We start from the raw sequence: 20952 nt of genomic DNA, 5'->3' as shown, positions 1-20952 counted from the left end.
TCATTTTCAGTGGGTATCAGGCCAACTGATGAGAAAATGTTTGCAGTGAAAGGACAATAGAGTTAAAGGGGTTATCCAATTTCTCAAACCCCCCACATGTGCCGGGCCCCTCACCGCACCACCACTTTTGCTTCTCCCAGCGCATGGATGAAAATGTGGGGGAAGGGGGAGGTGTTTGGGAAATTGGATAACCCCTTAACAAGGCAAATTTTATGGACATGAGATCACGGATGTGTGCTGTACACATTCTCCAGACAGCACATGGGTCAGAGGAACATAATGGAACTGTGCATTACTTTGGTCTGTGCTGTGGAGCAAACATACCCATTGAAGTCCATGGGTCCATGAAAGCCACTGACAGAGCGCTGATGGCAACAGAGTTCTCTCACTGATTTTCACTGACCATTGGTACGAGTTTCCCTGGGAATCTTCTTTTCAGCCTAGCAGTGCCCACTGAATACCAATGTCACAAAAAGAGGGAAAAGAACAGACAGACCAAAAATGAAGGTTTTACAGACCATTTTTCAAAGAAAAAAATGGGGGTTAGTCAGCACATCCCAATATGCAGGTGCACGTCGCCATGGCCGAAAGCACAAACAAGAACAAACACAATGCAACAGCACTCTGCAAACACTATCAAGTAAATACACTATTTTCCATAGTGAGTATGGCACTATTGTATTTACTTTGTTATTTGCATTTACAGAGTGCTGTTGGATTGTTAGTTTTTGCATTTTTTCAAAGATATTAAATGGACAAGTATGTGTGGGGGAATTTATGGCAGTTTTCTGGAACTAAAAAGTCTAAATTTGTTGAAAGGCACATTTTCACAGAAATGTGTATCTTTTTATTATTTTGTCCTTCTATTACTAGTTTAGTGAAAAGATCAATCTCTGGGGTTTAGTGGTAGAGGTCAGATCCTTCCAGTGCCTGGCTGAATTGCTATAATTTGTCAGAAATTTGAATAAATTATGGCCCAAATCTACACCTGCTGATAGCAGGACTAGATTTCTTCTTCTGGACCATGAACAGGCAAAAGATATGTCAAATGTATTAAGAGACATGTACTTCTTAATAAATTAGGAGCATCTAACTCCAACTAGCTGTGGTTGTTCTTTTGGAAGTCACTTCTCCTTTAATTTAATAAATCATTTATAAACTTTACAAGATGACAGATTGAGGTTGCCACCCAAAACTAAGTATGAAAAAAATGGGTATTTTGAATGCACTGGTTAATAATTGTTGGCACTTAATAAATTAAGCCTGCTGTTTAACATTTTCCCTTGGCAAAAGCTCATTGGCAATGACTAAAACACAGAACTTGCAACTATGAGAGTGAAATCCTCAAAACTGATGGTGGATTTTATTAATGAGCTTAGTTTCAAAAATTGAAAAAAAATTCTTTAGAAATAAAATATTTGATATAATTTTCTCTTCTTTTGCAGGTTTCTCTGGATCAGTATCGATCAGAGGAAGAAATTTATCAGCTGTCCCTTCAAAGAGAACCAAGGGCACGTACATCGGTATGATGTAGTGATGAGGATTGTATTTAATTTGCTGCCACTGTGGCTGTTTTTAGGCGGCCATAATGATGAGGTCATATTTTAGCATCCGTATTACTGCCTCAGTAGCCAGACTGCTCACAGTTCAACTGATCTGAACTTAGTTTATTTTAACCATGAGAGGTCGGTATGTTGCGGACGTCATACAGATTATAAAATGTTACCTCATTATAGACTTCGACCCAATCCTTTATATTGCATAATTTCACGTTCTTGCTCACAGTACATTTAGATATATATTATTTGGGAATACACTTAATATTTTGCAAGGAATAGACTGGTATAACTATAGGACGTGACCAAAATATGATGAATTTTAGATGAACCAAAGCTGTAAATATCATGTCTATGGGTCAAGTGACTACATTATACTCACCTTTGTTGATTTTATTTTTCCTTTAAATCATGCTGCTGTGCACTACAGATTTGTACTTCTTTTAGTATCTTGGTCTGCAATCCTATGAACCTTAGCGTATAACTACAGAGGTACAGATGTAGCAGAGTTAGTACTCAAATATGCATTCTTCTTGTACAGTATAGATGTCAGAAAACATACAATAACACATAGCATACAGCGGGAGCATCTAGATTCTGTATCTCACAGCTTGACAGAAATACAATATAAACATTGTAAAAATCTCTGCAATTATGCATGAAAAAAGCACACAAAAATACATACTGTACATCTGTCAAGTATAATCATTCACCCTGAAATAAATCCACTATTTGATCCATTGAAAGATGAAAAAGAGAAAGAAAGCTTAGTTCAGCTTGACTTCAAAGGAGAAAAATCCACCCTGATCCAACTTGGACAGATGTTTGGATCAACAGATTCTATAGTCTGTTTTGTTAGGAAAATATCCAGGTATGTGCATTGTTTGTCAGTGCCACAACTTGCAACTGTATTTTCCTCAGTTTCATAACCAAGGAACATACTGTTCCTCAAGAGCATACTATGAGGGCATTTTATCACCTGCACTGGGTGGCATAGATTCTTCTGAATCTTAAAATGGGAGGAATTCATCAAGAGTGGTGTTTCATATGCCAAATTTTAACTAGTTTGTGCTGTAGTCAGGCCTCTTGATCAAATCTACACCAGTATTAGCTGCTGGAGTCAATTATAGTAAATTTGACAGGCTACAGAGACAACATTATCCACTAAGCTATGCCCATGCCAAAGCCACTTTGAAAGTAATAAGTATGGCATAAAGATCCAAAAAGTTGAATTCAGTTAAATGGCATTTGCATAAAAATATATTGTGTTAAATATTCTTGTCATTATAGTATATATGTGCACACAGTTGATGTCTCAAATACAAATTTAGGTTAGAAATCACACTAGCCCAAGTAGCCCCCTTTAGCTTTGATGACAGCTTGGCATGCTCTAAGTCAGTTTCAGGAGATAGCTGTTTGAAATTAGTTTCCAAAAATCTTGAAAGAGGTGCTGAGCAGCGCAAAACAGATGGGATTGCTGCAGAATGCTGTGGTAGCCATGTTAGTGAAGTCATTCTTGAATTTTGAATACATCACCAACAGTGTCACTTGTAAAGCCCCCACACCATCACACTTCCTCCTTCATGCTTCGTGTTAGGAACCACATACAGTATTTAAATCTCAAATTTTGACTCATCAGACAAGTTCAGATTTGCTCTAGTCTAATATCAGTTCCTTGTTTCTTGGCCCAAGCAATTCTCTTCTTCTTCTTGTTCCTCGATAGTGGCTTCTTTGCAGTAATTGAACACTTAAGGTCTGATTCTGACAGTCTCCTCTGAACAGCTGATGTTGAGATGTGTCTGGTACTTGATTTCTGTAAAGCATTTATATAGGCTCTAATTTGAGGTGCTGTTGCTTTGCTGTTTTTGAGGTTTATAACTGCAATGAACTTATCCTCTGCAGCAGAGGTAAGTCTTAGACTTTCATTCCTGGGTCGGTCCTCATAACAGCCAGTTTAATCATATTGTTTGATGGTTTTCATGTCTGCACTTCACGCCCCTGATGAAGTTTGGAGCAAAACCTGGGTCGGGCAGAAACACTAGGCTGTTTTTTTTAAATTGTTGCATGAAGTTTTACAAACCGGATTCCAAAAAAGTTGGGACACTATACAAATCGTGAATAAATACTGAATGCAATGATGTGGAGGTGCCAACTTCTAATATTTTATTCAGAATAGAACATAAATCACGGAACAAAAGTTTAAACTGAGAAAATGTACCATTTTAAGGGAAAAATATGTTGAATCAGAATTTCATGGTGTCAACAAATCCCCAAAAAGTTGGGACAAGGCCATTTTCACCACTGTGAGCTTCTTCTTACAACACTCAACAGACGTCTGGGGACCAAGGAGACCAGTTTCTCAAGTTTAGAAATAGGAATGCTCTCCCATTCTTGTCAAATACAGGCCTCTAACTGTTCAATCGTCTTGGGCCTTCTTTGTTGCACCTTCCTCTTTATGATGCGCCAAATGTTCTCTATAGGTGAAAGATCTGGACTGCAGACGGGCCATTTCAGTACCCAGATCCTTCTCCTACGCAACCATGATGTTGTGATTGATGCCGAATGTGGTCTGGCATTATCTTGTTGAAAAATGCAGGGTCTTCCCTGAAAGAGATGACGTCTGGATGGGAGCATATGTTGTTCTAGAACCTGAATATATTTTTCTGCATTGATGGTGCCTTTCCAGAAATGCAAGCTGCCCATCCCACACGCACTCATGCAACCCCATACCATCAGAGATGCAGGCTTCTGAACTGAGCGTTGATAACAACTTGGGTTGTCCTTGTCCTCTTTGGTCCGGATGACATGGCGTCCCAGATTTCCAAAAAGAACTTTGAATCGTGACTCGTCTGACCACAGAACAGTCTTCCATTTTGCCACACTCCATTTTAAATGATCCCTGGCCCAGTGAAAATGCCTGAGCTTGTGGATCTTGCTTAGAAATGGCTTCTTCTTTGCACTGTACAGTTTCAGCTGGCAACGGCGGATGGCACAGTGGATTGTGTTCACTGACAATGGTTTCTGGAAGTATTCCTGAGCCCATTCTGTGATTTCCTTTACAGTAGCATTCCTGTTTGTGGTGCAGTGTCGTTTAAGGGCCCGGAGATCACGGGCATTCAGTATGGTTTTACGGCCTTGACCCTTACGCACAGAGATTGTTCCAGATTCTCTGAATCTTCGGATGATGTTATGCACAGTTGATGATGATAGATGCAAAGTCTTTGCAATTTTTCGCTGGGTAACACCTTTCTGATATTGCTCCACTATCTTTCTGCGCAACATTGTGGAAATTGGTGAGCCTCTACCCATCTTGGCTTCTGAGAGACACTGCCACTCTGAGAAGCTCTTTTTATACCCAATCATGTTGCCAATTGACCTAATTAGTGTTAATTGGTCTTCCAGCTCTTCGTTATGCTCAAATTTACTTTTTCCAGCCTCTTATTGCTACTTGTCCCAACTTTTTGGGGATTTGTTGACACCGTGAAATTTTGAATCAACATATTTTTCCTTTAAAATGATACATTTACTCGGATTAAACGTTTGATCTGTCATCTACGTTCTATTACAAATAAAATATTGACATTTGCCATCTACACATCATTGCATTCAGTTTTTATTCACGATTTGTATAGTGTCCCAACTTTTAGGGAATCCGGTTTGTACTTGCACATGTGACGGTTCTTCACTATTGGAGCGATTTTAAAACTTTCTAGGTACTACATGAGAAGAGAGGAGGAATTTAAGATCTATAGACTGGTTTGATGTGCCTGCATTCCATCTGCGCTTGTGAATATATCAGCTTAAAGTGCAGGTGAATGGTATTCACACTGCTTCACTACTGGTGCAGTTTTTTATGTCTCACAGGAGCTGTTGTGGAAGGAGAAAATCTGGTGAATCTAGTGCTTTGCCTGTATACATATAATTGGATGGTTCAACTCAAAAAGGTCACCTCATCTAAATATTAGGATTTTGGACGGTCCTGCAGAAACGCATATTGACTTTGTGAATTCAGCCCACTTCACATTTGGGACCTGCTGCGGCAACCAATTGAGGCAACATATTGGAGTTTTTTATTGTATTTATATAGTATAATAGGGCTAAATACTGTATGGAATTGTGTATCAGTCCTACCTCTGTAAAACATAACTGATGGTCTCAAACATATTACTAAGGCAAGAAATTCCACCAATTAGCTCTTGACAAGGCATAACTGTTAACTGAAAATCATTCCAGGTAGCTGTCACGGACGTACTGAGACATACGGATGTCCCTGCACAGTGGGTGACAAAAGATCTGTGAGACTGGCAACACGTGCTTTGATCTGACAGGTTTCCTTGTGGATCAATAGGCGTCTGTTTTGTTTCTGATACTGGCCACACCTCTGACCTCCAGGTGTTGCTATTGTGGCCATTTAACTTTACTTATTTATAGTTTCTTCTCCCACAATGCTGTGCAATTTATAGCTTCAGTGGTATCTGTGGTCTGATGGTGTTTTGTTCTCAGCTGAGTTCCTGTTGCTGTCATAACGATTGGAAAGTTAAGTCTTTCCTTTCCCTTTTGCATTTTGTTTTGGTTTATCTGTGTGTTGTTTTTCCCCTGCCCCTTGTTGTAGGCCTGAGAGAGACTCCTGTTCGTCCTTCCTTTCTGGAGGAACAGGTAGTCTCAGTCCTGTCACTAACGCCAGGGTCTTATAGGGTGAGTTAGGACTCTAGGTACTCCTGTGTATGAACTCGCCTACCTTTGGGGTATGTTTATACTGATAGTCAGTCAGGACTGTGACTAGGAATTTAACTAGGGGGTGTCCTTCTTTCTTCTCTAGCTTTCAGGTCTTGTTCCTTGTTCCCTCTCCTTCTTTGTCCGGTGTGGTGTCTCCCTCCCACACACGGGCGTGACAGTGGCTACCTCATGAAGCTGATTGAGAGAATGCCATAAGTGTGCAAAGCTGTCATCAAAGAAAAAAGGGGCTACTTTGAAGAATCTAAAATATATAACATATTCAGTATTTTTTACCATAAAAGTTGACTTTCTCGTTTTGATTATAGAGATTTTATAAAGCATGAACTCATGAATAAAAAAATATTTGAAAAACATAATGATCATTGGAATTTATCAAATTACATTTTATCTCTTTCAGCAAGCCAACATCAAATCACCTCCATCCCCGTCACCTCCTTTGGAGGAATGGGCCTCCCTAAAAGCTAAACCAGACCAGGCCCTGTTGTGCCAACACATAGAAAAAATGGTTGAAGTAAGTAAATGCTTGGTGTTCAGTGAACGTGTCTAGGAAGAATGGAGTTTTGTTATTTTACTTGGCTTTGGGGTTCATCTGACATACACATACTTATTACATACAAATAATGTAACTTTTCTCAGATTTTGTTATGTTGCAGCCTCATGCTAAAGTTTAACCAAAAATTAAGTCCCCCACCCATCAATCTGCACTCAATACTCCATAATAAAAATCTGAAAACAGGATTTTAGAAATTGTTGCTAATTTATTAAAAAGGAAAAATTTAAATTTCACATGGACATAAGTATTCAGACCCTATGCTATGACACTATGGAATTCAGCTCTGGGGGCCTCCCTGTCACGGTATCTCCTGTGACAGGGGTCAGAAGATCTAAAAGACTGGCTGCACGTGATGTGATCTGACAGCCTCTCTGGTTTCACTCTTCTGTGTTGTTGCTGGGTATGACCACACCTTTGGTCTCAGGTGTAGCTTAAGTGGTCATTCCTACTCCTCTACTTAGTCTGGCCTCACCCATCATGCTATGCAGTTGATAGCTCCTTTTTGGTTGTGAAGAGCTAGTGTCTGGATCTCCACTGAGTTCCTGCTCGCCTGCATACCATGTTTGTGATTTTTCCCTACCTTTTGGTGTTAGGCCTGAGGGAGTCTCCTGTTCCTTCAGCTGGGAAGGAAAAGGTTATCTCTTGTCCTAACACTATTTCCAGGGCCCTTTAGGGTAAGATAGAGCCCATACACTATTTCCAGGGCCCTTTAGGGTCAGATAGAGCCCATAGCCAATTCTATTAGGGATTATCCGAGAGGCTACAGGATGCTTTGGCCTTTCACGAAAAATTTGAGTCATTGGAAACAGCTATGTCCCTTGCTGTATGTATGGATAGATGTTTGAGAGAGAGAGAGATCTAAGGTCCCTCACTCTCAGGACGAATGATCATATAACGTGGCGGCTTCCTCTGACACCCTGGATGGAGAGACTCCTGAGTTTATGCCTAGTGACGAACTAATGCAGTTAGGGGAAGCTACCCCTGGGCCTGCTTGCAAGAGTGTTAGTCATAAGAAGGGAGTATGTTTTTTCTGTGGAAAAAGGCCAATCAACAAGCGTCATACTACTACCTACTAATGGCAGGGCTGTGATTGGCCAGAGCAGCATGTGACCCAGGCTCTATATAAGCTTGGGTCACGTAGCGCTACACGTCACTCTGCAATTTAAGGTAGAAATACACCCATCATTTTCTGGGGTTTGAAAAACACACTTTAAAACAAAAAGAAAAAAATAACTGTATTTGCCAGATCTGCAAGTGTTAAATTCAAGTTTAATATATACAGCTTTTCTATTGTGTTAGCAAAAAAACACTTTATGGGCAATCTACAACATCTGTATTAGTCACTGTGCAATTTAAGCTAGAAATACACCCATCATTTTCTGGGGTTTGAAAAACACACTTTTTTTTTCTCCAAAAAACAGTATTTGCCAGATCTGCAAGTGTTAAATTCAAGTTTAATATATACAGCATTCATATTATGTTAGCAAAAAAAACACTTTTTGGGCAATCTACAACATCTGTATTAGTCACTGCAATTTAAGCTAGAAATACACCCATCATTTGCTGGGGTTTGAAAAACACACTTATTTGACAAAAAACGCTATTTTCAGGTCTTGCAGCATCAGCACGTGTGAAATTACAGGCTTATATACTGCTGTCAAATTCAGTTGTTAAACAAACAGTTGTTTGGGCTCCAAAAATTTAGTTGGCAGCCTTTGATGCAGATGTCATTGTGAGATACACCCTTAATACATTTGGGTTACATTCAGAGATTTTAAATACCGCCATTTGGTGCACCAATATTGAATTCAGGCCTACAGAGGTTCAGGCCCTCTGAGATACTACCTCTACCTACAAGGGTTTGAATTAGCCATTTGAAATACAGCCTTTTTGGGCAAAGATATATTTACTTCAGGCCTACAGAGGTTCAGGCCCCCTGAGATACCATCTCTACATACAGGGGTTTGAATTAGGCATTTGAAATACATCCTTTTTGTGAAAAGATATATTTACTTCAGGCCTACACTGGTTCAGACCGTGTGAGATACCCCCCTACATACAGGGGTTTGAATCAGGCATTTGAAATACAGCCTTTTTGTGCAAAGATATATTTACTTCAGGCCTACAGAGGTTCAGGCCATCTGAAATACTACCTCTACATACAGGGGTTTGAATTAGCCATTTGAAATACAGCCATTTGAAATGCAGCCTTTTTGTGCAAAGATATATTTACTTCAGGCCTACAGAGGTTCAGGCCCTCTGACATACTACCTCTACATACAGGGGTTTGAATCAGGCATTTGAAATATAGCCATTTGAAATACAGCCTTTTTGTGCAAAGATATATTTACTTCAGGCCTTCACTGATTCAGGGCATGTGTGATCCCCCTATACATACAGGGTTTTTAATCAGGCATTTGAAATACAGCCATTTGGTGCAAATAAATATTTAATTCAGGCCTACACTGATTCAGGGCGTGTGTGATCCCCCTATACAAACAGGGGTTTGATTCAGTCTTTTGAAACACAGCCATTTTGTGTAAATAAATCTTCAATTGAGGCCTAGTCTGGTTCAGGCTGTGTGCACCCTTTACACCCGTGTGCACCCTTTATGATACACCCTTTACATACTGTTGTTATTTTTTACTATTAATTAAACACCCATTTAGGGCAAGATCCTAAATTCTAAAAATATGAGGAGAGCGTCGAAATAAGGGACGTGGCCCAGGTCGGGGTGCTGCTGGCGGAGCTCCTGTTGCAGGGAGAGGACGTGGTCGATCTGTGCCAGCTACACGCACAAGTGAAACCCCTTCCTCAGGTGCGAGTAGGTGACAAAACCTGCAGTGGTATTTAGTCGGGCCTAATGCTGCTCTACGAATGGTGAGGCCTGAACAAGTACAGGCGATAGTAGATTGGGTTGCTGGCAGTGGATCCAGTTCCTTCACTTTGTCTCCCAACCAGTCTCCTGCTGAAAGACCACAGTTGGCACCTGCAGCCGATGTCCATCAGTCTTTCACCTCACCCCCTTGCAAATCAGCCAAGCAGTCTGAGCCCCAAGTCATGCAGCAGTCTCTTCTTATTTTGATGACTCTGTTAGCAGGGTTTCCCAGGGCCATCCACCTTGCCCTGCCCCAGAAGCGGAAGAGATTGAGTGCACCGAAGCCCATCCACTTATTTTTCAAGATGAGGACATGGGAGGACCATCACAGCACGTCTCGGATGATCACGAAACACAGGTGCCAACTGCCGGGGCTTTCGAAAGCGTGCACACCGACAAGGAAGTCAGGGGTGAAGACTGGATGGAAGATGATGTGGAGGACGATGAGGTCCTCGACCCCACATGGAATCAAGGTCATGCGAGTGACCGATGTAGTTCGGAGGAAGAGGCGGTGGTCACACAGAGCCACCAGCACAGAAGAAGAGGGAGCAGGGTGCAAAAGCGGAGCGGCCGTCCTCTAGACAGTACGCCTCCTACTGCCCACTGCAGCTAGGGACGGAGCACACAAAAGCCAGCTCCAAGGAGTTCCCTGGCGTGGCAGTTCTTCAGACAATGTGCTGACGACAAGACACAAGTGTTTTGCACGCTGTGCAATCAGAGCCTGAAGCGAGGCATAAACGTTCTCAACCTGAGCACAACCTGCATGACCAGGCATTTAAGTGCAAAGCACGAGCTGCAGTGGAGTAGACACCTCAAAAACCAAGAAAGGTCTCTGGCTCCTCCTGCTTCCTCTTCTGCTGCAGTCGCGGCCTCTTCATCCACCTCTGGAGTGACAGTGCCACCTTGCACCCCACAAACAGAGGATCTGCTAGCAACACCAACACCTGGGTCACCAAGCATCTCCACAATGTCACACGGAAGCGCTCAGTTCTCCATATCCTAAACGCTGGAGAGGAAGAGGAAGTACCCCCCTACCCACCCACGATCCATAGCCCTGATTGCCAGCATTTCTAAATTACTTGCCTTTGAAATTCTGTCATTCCGTCTGGTGGAGACGGATAGTTTTAAAGGCCTTATAGCGGTGGCTGTCCCACAGTCGGTCGTACCCTACTTTTCAAGGCGAGCCATCCCTTCCCTTCACAACCAAGTAGGGGACAAAATCAGGTGTGCACTGCGCAACGCCATCTGTGGCAATGTGCACCTGACTACTCATACGTGGACCAGTAAGCACGGTCAGGGCTGTTATATCTCCATAACAGCACACTGGGTAAATGCAGTGGTGGCTGTGCCTGAGGCGGATAGCAGTTTGGCGCATGTCCTTCCACCACCGAGGATTGCAAGGTGCTTCAGTTTGCCTCCTGTTGCTTCCTCTTTCTACTCCGCTTCCTCATCCTCTACAAGCTCCTCATCCGGTCAGCGTAATACCTTCACCACCAACTTCAGGACAGCCAGGGGTAAACGACAGCAGGCAGTTTTAAAACTTATCTGTTTGGGGGACAAACCCCACACCGCGCAGAAGCTGTGTGCCTGGCGCATGTGCTGAATTTGTGGTGCAGACATTCAGAGCTGCTGCATAACGTGCGGGCCATCTGTGCGCGCTTTCGGTGTTCTCACCCTGCTGCTACTCGCCTGTCAGCGCTGCAGCGTAACTTCGGCCTTCCCGCTCACCACCTCATATGCGACGTGCCCGCAAGAAGGAACTCCACCTTGCACCTGCTGGCCAGACAGTGCAAGCAGCAGCAGGCGATAGTGGATTTTCAGCTGCAGCACGCACGGGTGAGTCGCTCGGCGGAACAGCACCACTTCACCACCAATGACTGAGCCTCCATGCGAGACCTGTGTTCCTTGTTGCGCTGTTTAGAGTACTCCACCAACATGGCCAGTGCCGATAACGCCGTTCTCAGCGTTACTATCCCACTTCTATGCCTCCTTGGAAAAATGCTCATGGTGATGAAGGAAGATGATGTGGCACAGATGGAAGAGGAGAAAGAGGAATCATTTCGTAGGGTTTCCGGCCAGTCATTCCCAAGTGGCTCCGAGGGTGGGTTCCTGCACCCACAAACCCAAGGTACACAATTGTCCAGCCAGGGCACAGTTCTGGAGGATGAGGAGGTGGAGGAGGAGGAGATGCAGGAGGAGGAACCATGTTCACAGCAGGGTGACACCCAGACCAGCTCATGGCCATCACTGGTGCGTGGATGGGGGGATACAAAGGACACAGACGATACACCTCCCACAGGGGACAGCTTTTCGTTGCCTCTGGGCAGCCTAGCACACATAAGCGATTTCATGCTGCATTGTCTCCGCAACGACCGCTGAGTTGCCCACATTCTAACTTGTGCTGATTACTGGGTGGCCACGCTTCTGGATCCCCGTTACAAGGACAACGTACCGTCCTTAATTCCGTCACTGGAGCGAGATCATAAGATGCGCGAGTACAAGCGCACGCTGGTAGGCGCGCTGCTGGCGACATTCCCACCTGGCAGCGGGGGCACAGTGGAAGCACAAGGTGCAGGCAGAGGACGAGGAAGAGGTCGCCAACGCTGCTGGGGGCACCGCCAGCACCTTAGAAGGCAGGGTTAGCATGGCCGAAATGTGGAAAAGCTTTGTCAGCACGCCACAACAACCAGCACCACCAGATGATATGGAATGTCTTAGCAGGAGGCAGCATTTCACCAACATGGTGGAGCAGTATGTGTGCACACGCCTACATGTACTGAATGACGGGTCTGCCCCCTTCAACTTCTGGGTCTCCAAATTGGGCACATGGACTGAGCTTGCCCTTTACGCCTTGGAGGTGCTGGCCTGCCCTGCAGCCAGTGTATTATCTGAACGTGTGTTTAGCACGTCATGGGGCGTCATCACAGACAAGCGCAGCCGCCTGTTCACAGCCAACGTGGACAAGCTCACGTTCATTAAAATGAACCAGGCTTGTATCCCACAAGACTTGTCTGTACCTTGTGCAGAATAGACATTTTTACCACCATCAAACATACATTCTTGTACCCAAGTCAAGTGCAATGATTCTTTGTTTTATTTTTATTTGTCCCAATATTTTGGGGGCTACATTGTTGACTACCGCCTCCACCTACAACACCACATTCACCGCCTCCTCAACCTCCGACTCCATATCCACCTCCTTCTCTGAGTTGCAGGTTAATAATTTGTAATTTTTTGTTATTTAATTTTATTTTAAGTTATTTACCTATCCACATTTGTTTGCAGAGCAGTTGCCATGCTCTTAAGCACATTTTACTGCCTTTTACATCCCTCTAGCCTTTTCAAGGACTATTTTAGAGCCATTTTAATGCAAAAAAGTACCAATTTTAGTGCCCTAAATTGAAAAAAATAATATTTTCAATTGTCGGATGACATTTTACCATTTTTAGCGTATACAAACCCCTGCTGTGCCTGGGTGACAGGGGTGTAAATCTCTCAAAATCCTCTGTTCTATTGCTGGGTGACATAAACCCCCTTTTGCCGTGAATGAAACCCTGCTGTGCCTGGGTGACAGGGGCCTAAATCTCTAAAAATCCTCTGTTCTATTGCTGGGTGACATGAACCCCCTTTTGCCATGAATGAACCCCTGCTGTGCCTGGGTCACAGGGGCCTAAATCTCTCAAAATCCTCTGTGGTATTGCTGGGTGACATGAACCCCCTTTTGCCATTTATGAACCCCTGCTCTGCATTGCTGACAGGGAACTAAATTTAGTGAAAACATCTGTTACTGATCGGAAGATGCGCGACTACAAGCGCACGCTGCTGATGGCATTCCCACCTGACAGCGGGGGCACAGTGGAAGCACAAGGCGAAGGCAGAGGAGGAGGAAGAGGTCGCCAATGCAGCTGGTGCACCGCCAGCACCTGAGAAGGCAGGGTTAGCATGGCCAAAATGTGGAAAAGCTTTGTCAGCCTTGTAGGTGCTGACCTGCCCTGCAGCCAGTGTATAGTGTGAACGTGTGTTTAGCACGGCAGAGAGCATTATCACAGGCCACAGCCAATGTGGACAAGCTTACGTTTATTAAAATGAACTAGGCATGGATCCCACAGGACTTGTCACAGGACTTGTGCAGAATAGACATTTATACCAGCCTCAACCATTCATTCTTGTACTCAAGTGCACTTATTCTTTGTTTTATTTTGTTATATGTCCCAATTTAAAAATAAAAAATAACACAAATCAGTATTGGCTACCTATTCCTCCTTCACCGCCACTTCCACCTACACCACCACGTCAACCTACACCGCCACATTTACCGCCTCCTAGATCCAGATTGTTATTTTTAATTTTTCTGTATTTTATGTTATTTTAAGTCATTTACCTATCCACATTTGTTTGCAGAACAGTTGCCATGCTCTTAAGCACATTTTGATGCCTTTTGCAGCCCTCTAGCCCTTTCCAGGACTATTTTAGAGCCATTTTAGTGCCCAAAAGTTCGGGTCCCCATTGACTTCAATGTGGTTCGAGTTCGGGGTCAAGTTCGGGTCCCGAACCCGAACTTTTTTGTGAAGTTCGGCTGAACTCGTCTAACCCGAACATCCAGGTGTCTGCTCAACTCTAATATTGAGTGGATTTCCCAACTGGATATTTCTTCTAGCTTAACATTTACTAAGGTTTATTAATCCACTCTTCATGAGAATGTGGATCCGTTCCGAGCCAATGGAGGAGTAGTTACAGTGTGGCACCACAGAGTACAACAGATACCAGGAGTAACTGCTAGAAACAGACTTAGGATAAGATAACTTGAGGTAAAATTCACAAGAGCAGAACTTGCTGTCAGATGGGGACTATATAAGAGCCTGATTTATTATTTTCAAGCCTGGTTACTGTTGTTAGTGTCAGATAGGGACTATTGAAGAGCCTCAGTTGTGAGGATTGGACTGAAGTGCATGAGCCGCCCGCTCTACCACCAAGGACTGTACACTGGCCTGCGCCAACCTCTACCAAATTCCCCTTTCACTAAATTACTCTGTCCCTGCTGACAATATCCTCCGTGAATATGTACTTAAGCAGCTGATCTGACAAGGATGGCCTCATGCTATCTGCAGGCAGCAGTTGTGGACAGCTCTGACAAAACCAGAGCAAGTGAGTTGGCAGTGGTATTTGCTCAGCAGTGTGTGCAGCCAGGGGCGCACCTACCCTTTCTGCTGCCTGAGGCGACAACTAAAATGGCACCCCCCCCCCCAATGCAAATTTCTTAACCTAACCCCTTTGCCTCAATGAAAGCGCTCATTGCCGAGTCATATTTGCTTGTTAGTTTCTTGATTCCCAATGACCTCAGAATCCACTGATCTTCTTCCCACAGTCTGTATTTCGACTCTTTGATGAAGATGGTGATGGGCATATCTCCCAAGAAGAGTTCTGCAGTGTTCGGAGCAACTTTCCTTACCTATGTGCCTTTGATGAGATAGACCAAAACCAGTAAGCATGAATTCACAAAAAAAAATTCTACCGGGGAACACGATGGTAGGAGAAATAAATAAATGTCATGCAAATAACAATCTATGCTAAGTTATGCTATGTTGAAGAACAGGGATACAGATAAAGAGAATTAGGATGCTTTTAAAAGAGGAAATGTAATACAGCCTCTAATCATGTATTTAACCTACATTTGCTTGGTGAAAAAGACCAAAAAGACATGCCATTATTACAGTGAAATGTAAAAGTCTCTATAGTGCACCCTTTGCTCTTGGCCATTCAGCAGAGATGAGAGGGGTTACTTGATCTGCTCTTTGACTCTGTGAATGAAGTTTCTTATGCATTACACACTGTGTTAAATGCTACTTTTCACTGTTACTGGCCATGTAGTGCACTTCATTATGGCTCCCTGGTAAACACTTGGAACAATTAGTGGTTGCCATTGTAATTTATATGCATTTGAGAATTCTACACATGCCCTAATTAAAAAAAATCTTGTATGGTATATCACTGTCAACTATATTCAGAGTTAATATTCATGGCTTATTTTTGGTATAGCCATCAATATTTGCTTAGTGAGAGTCAAATGATAGCCAATTGAGATCCATAACACCTTCAATGGTTCAGTAGTTTGTGCCTACATTTGCAGCTATGCTTTGTAATGCAGCTTCATTAAACTGGATGTGGTTGAGTTGCAGCACCAGGCACAGCTGCATGAGTGGATGAACACCTTCATAGAGGGTGGACTGGCACTCATGATGCATTGATGGAACATCTTAAAAGAGTTGTCCCTGGAAAATGATCCTATCCACAGGAAATGTTGTCACGGTTAAACTTGGACCAATGCCTTGCAATTTGAGTATACAAAGAGTGACACCAACTATATGTTGTGATGATATGCAAAGTGTGTACATTACATTTTTGAAGTGTACACTTCCTCAAGTACAAGTGCAGTGGACAATTTTGGGGTGGCCCCAGTGGTACACTGGATCACTTGAGCATCGTCGGGTACCACCATGTGTTCCTGCTTTCCAAAGGATGGCAAGGCCTTGTGCACCCCAATGGGAAATAATTCCAGAGAGTCAGGGTCTACAAGGTGTGCTTCTTTACTGGAGGAATTCCCTGGCAGTAGACATTTTTTTTTTGCTGGGGAAAGGCCTGAGCTAGCTGTCCCTCTCAGAAGGCTGTTACCCTGGCCAAAGGGTTGGTGGCCCAGCGTCTGTGGCTCGGTCGTTGGTCTGGCTCCCTGGTCAAAAGGCTTATGACCCAGGGTCTTTGGCTCAGTATTACTGATGATCAAGCATGCTCGGCCGAACACCTGTTTGGCTCGAGCATCTCGATGCTCGGCACTAGTGATGAGCGGCAGGGGCAGTTTTCAAATTCGTGATATTTCGGTAATATTTTGTAGACGATTCATCATATATTCGCAACTTTGAGATTATATTCTTGATTGCGAAAATCGGCAAAGTTATATTTGCATAATGCGCGTGACATACAAGCGTGGGTCACTTATACTACATTTTTCAAGCTTGTATAAGTTTCCTGAGACTGGAGAAAATGGTTGGCATGGCAGAAAATTTGAATAGCTTTATATGCAGATAGAGTGCTCCAATATATTTGTGTTTGCGAATTTTTGGCAATTAACGATGCACATATTTTTTCGCAATACGTGCAACTTGTGACATCACAGCACTAAGTCTGTAGCATGTATGTATGGACACCAGAATCAGCTACACTATAGATCAATCTAACCTACACTGACTATTTCCCCCTAACTATCTCAAATATATATATAAGTCAACTGTCTAATGTAATACAACAAAGCGCAGAGCACAGCAATGACACTGCTGTCTCTTTCATAACTGCAATAAACTTTAGAAAATAGCTGCTGGGGAGGTTCTTATATAGGAAGGGGTAGGCAACTTTTCTATTGGTTGCTAGGGATGTTGCTAAGCTGTGACAAAGCCTTCTCATTGGCCCACAAGCTACAAGAAGGGAGGCATGATCACCTGATGTGTACTGTGTTAAAAAAACAAAACAAAACAAAAAAAAACTAATATTCGTCATTATGAATATATAGAACTGTATTCTAAATATTTTCAAAATCTCAAAGTGCCGATATTCGTGATAAAAATTTGTAATGTGAATATTCGCGCTCAACACTACTGAGCACATGGTGGTACTCGGCCGAGTACCGCATGTGCTCGAGCACTATGCTCAAGTCTCCTCCCCGCACTTTTCTTGGCTGCTTCGCAGCCAATAAACGTGCAGGTAAGTACTGCCCTCACTTTAATGCCAGTAGCCATTTAACCCCTTAAAGACACAGGGCGTACAGGTACGCCGTTGTGCCCTGGTACTTAAGGACACAGGGCGTACATGTACGCCCTGTGTATTTTCGATCACTGCTGTGCGGCTGGCAGTGATCGGAACCCGGTGCCTGCTCAAATCATTGAGCAGGCACCTAGGCTAAATGCACGGGGGGGTCCCGTGACCCCCCCCCCCATGTTGGCGATCGCGGCAAACTGCAGGTCAATTCAGACCTGCGGTTTGCTGCGATTTCTGCCGTTTCTGATCCGCGGGGATCAGAAACTTTATAATGCCCAAAATATATATGTTTTTCCTCCCCCTGCACCCCTGAATGATATTATGTGGGCGGGTGGTGCAGAAGGAGGGCTGCGAGCGGTGCGGGCAGTGCGGGAGGCGGGCGGTGCGGCAGGCGGGATCGCGATCCCCCGCCCGCCTCCCACTGAATAATCGTTGGTGTACAGTGGGTATACCAGGGTGCCAGCACATTGCTGGCACCCTGGTATAAACGGCTGACATCGGTGATGCAATGTCAGCCTTTTAAACCTTTCCATACAGCGGTCCATACGGACCGCTGTATGGAAAAGGTTAAAAGCTCAGGGAGCACCCTCCCTCTCCCATCGGGGGGCTGCTGTGCCTTTGCAGCCCCCCGATGGGAGAGGGAGAGAGCCCCCAGACAGCCCCCCGAGAGCCCCGTCCTTACCCTTCCCCGTCTGCGAAGTTGTGGCTACAACTGAGCAGACGGGGAGGGTTCCCATGGCAACAGGACTCCTTCTCAGGCGTCCTGCTGTCCATGGTGCTGAACAGATCTATTCTAAAGGCATAGATCTGTTCAGTGTAAGTAAAATACAGTACAGAACCCTATATAGTGTTCTGTACTGTATTATACAGCCATCAGCCCCACTGGATCTTCAAGAACCAAGTGGGTCTGGGTCCAAAAAAAAAAAAAAGTGAAGAAAGTTAAGATAAAAAAAAACACATTTATCACTGAATAAAAAAAAAACGGTCATGTTACGGTCATGTTACTTTCCCCGCACGGTGAACGCCATAAAAAAATAAAAACAATGAGAAAATTGAAATTTTGCCCACCTTACTTCCCAAAAAAGGTAATAAAAGTGATCAAAAAAGTTGCATGTACGCCAAAATTGTAACAATCAGACCGTCATCTCATCCCGCAAAAATCATACCCTACCCAAGATAATCGCCCAAAAACTGAAAAAAACTATGGCTCTTAGACTATGGAAACACTAAAACATGATTTTTTTTTTTTTCAAAAATGAAATCATTGTGTAAAACTTACATTAATAAAAAAAAGTATACATATTAGGTATCATCGCGTCCGTATTGACTGGCTCTATAAAAATATCACATGACCTAACCCCTCAGGTGACCACTGTAAAAAAATAAAAACGGTGTAAAAAAGCCATTTTTTGTCATCTTACGTCACAAAAAGTGTAATAGCAAGCAATCAAAAAGTCATATGCACCCCAAAATAGTGCCAATCAAACCATCATCTCATCCCACAAAAAATGAGACCCTACTTAAGATAATCTCCCAAAAACTGAAAAAACTATGGCTCTTAGAATATGGAGACACTAAAACTTTTTTTGGTTTTATAAATGAATTAATTGTGTAAAACTTACATAAATAAAAAAAAATTGTATACATATTAGGTATCGCCACGTCCATGACAACCTGCTCTATAAAATTACCACATGATCTAACCTGTCAGATGAATGTTGTAAATAACAGGAAAAAAAAAACGGTGCCAAAAAAGCTATTTCTTGTTACCTTGCCGCACAAAAAGTGTAATATAGAGCAACCAAAAATCATATGTACCCTAAACTAGTACCAACAAAACTGCCACCCTATCCCGTAGTTTCTAAAATGGGGTCACTTTTTTGGAGTTTCTACTCTAGGGGTGCATCAGGGGGGCTTCAAATGGGACATGGTGTAAAAAAAAAAACAGTCCAGCAAAATCTGCCTTCCAAAAACCGTATGGCATTCCTTTGCTTCTGCGCACTGCCGTGTGCCGCTACAGCAGTTTACGACGACATATGGGGTGTTTCTGTAAACTAAAGAATCAGGGCCATAAATAATGAGTTTTGTTTGGCTGTTAACCCTTGCTTTGTAACTTGAAAAAAAATATTAAAATGGAAAATCTGCCCAAAAAGTGAAATTCAGAAATTGTATCTCTATTTTCCATTAAATCTTGTGCAACACCTAAAGGGTTAACAAGGGGTGTAGTTTCTTAGATGGGGTCACTTTTATGGAGTTTCTACTCTAGGGTTGCATCAGGGGGGCTTCAATTGGAACATGGTGTCAAAAAACCAGTCCAGCAAAACCTGCCTTCCAAAAACAAAACGGCGCACCTTTCACTGTACGCCCCGCTTTGTGGCCGTACAGTAGTTTACGGCCACATATGGGGTGTTTCTGTAAACGTCAGAGTCAGGGCAATAAAGATACAGTCTTGTTTGGCTGTTAACCCTTGCTTTGTTACTGGAAAAAATGGGTTAAAATGGAAAATTAGGCAAAAAAATGAAATTCTCAAATTTTATCCCCATTTGCCAATAACTCTTGTGCAACACCTAAAGGGTTAACGAAGTTTGTAAAATCAGTTTTGAATACCTTGAGGGGTGTAGTTTATAGAATGGGGTCATTTTTGGGTGGTTTCTACTATGTAAGCCTCGCAAAGTGACTTCAGAGCTGTAGTGGTCCCTAAAATTTGGGTTTTAAACTTCTAAGCCTTGTAACATCCCCAAAAAATAATATATCATTCCCAAAATAATTCAAACATGAAGTAGACATATGGGGAATGTAAATTCATCACAATTTTTAGGGGTATTACTATGTATTACAGAAGTAGAGAAACTGAAACTTTGAAATTTGCTAATTTTTCCCAATTTTTGGTAAATTAGGAATTTTTATGCAAAAAAATATATTTTTTTTACTTCATTTTACCAGTGTAATGAAGTACAATATGTGACGAAAAAACAATCCAGAATGGCCTGGATAAGTCAGAGCGTTTTAAAAGTTATCACCACTTAAAGTGACACTGGTCAGATTTGCAAAAAATGGCCTGGTCCTAAGGTGTAATAAGGCTGTGTCCCTAAGGGGTTAAGGACTATTGTGTGTGACAGCAGCAATATATATTTTTAGCGCATCTGTGTAATAGGCCGCTGCGGACAGTTAAATTATTTGCGCCACATCTCCTGTGTAAAGTGTGCACATCCCTAATATATCAGTGACATGCAGTGGACTTTTTCCATAGACGGTGTTCGCTGCGTACTGTTAAATTATTCGCGCCACATCTTCTGTTTAAAGTGTGCACATTCCTAAAATATCAGTGGCATCCAGTGTACCTTTTTCCGTAGACACTGCGAACAGTGACATTACCTGTGGTACCTGTCCTGTATAACGTTTCCTAATCACAAATCCCTTTGTAG

At 43.0% G+C, this 20952-nt stretch overlaps 1 protein-coding gene across 11 annotated transcripts in view; it reads left to right on the top strand.

Annotated features, from left to right (window-relative positions):
* Window positions 1-20952, top strand: part of RASGRP2 (RAS guanyl releasing protein 2) — a 304234-nt gene that overhangs the window by 182992 nt on the left and 100290 nt on the right. For all 11 annotated transcript variants that reach the window (XM_044269509.1, XM_044269505.1, XM_044269502.1 and 8 more), the window contains 3 exons: window positions 1446-1523; window positions 6691-6804; window positions 15090-15205. In XM_044269509.1, the coding sequence (XP_044125444.1) occupies window positions 1446-1523; window positions 6691-6804; window positions 15090-15205 (308 nt within the window). The remainder of the gene's footprint in view (window positions 1-1445; window positions 1524-6690; window positions 6805-15089; window positions 15206-20952) is intronic.

This window comes from Bufo gargarizans, chromosome 10 (assembly GCF_014858855.1).
Source record: "Bufo gargarizans isolate SCDJY-AF-19 chromosome 10, ASM1485885v1, whole genome shotgun sequence".
Lineage (NCBI taxonomy): Eukaryota > Metazoa > Chordata > Amphibia > Anura > Bufonidae > Bufo > Bufo gargarizans.
Note: the sequence above shows the minus strand (reverse complement) of the source record. Positions and strands in the feature narration are given on the sequence as shown.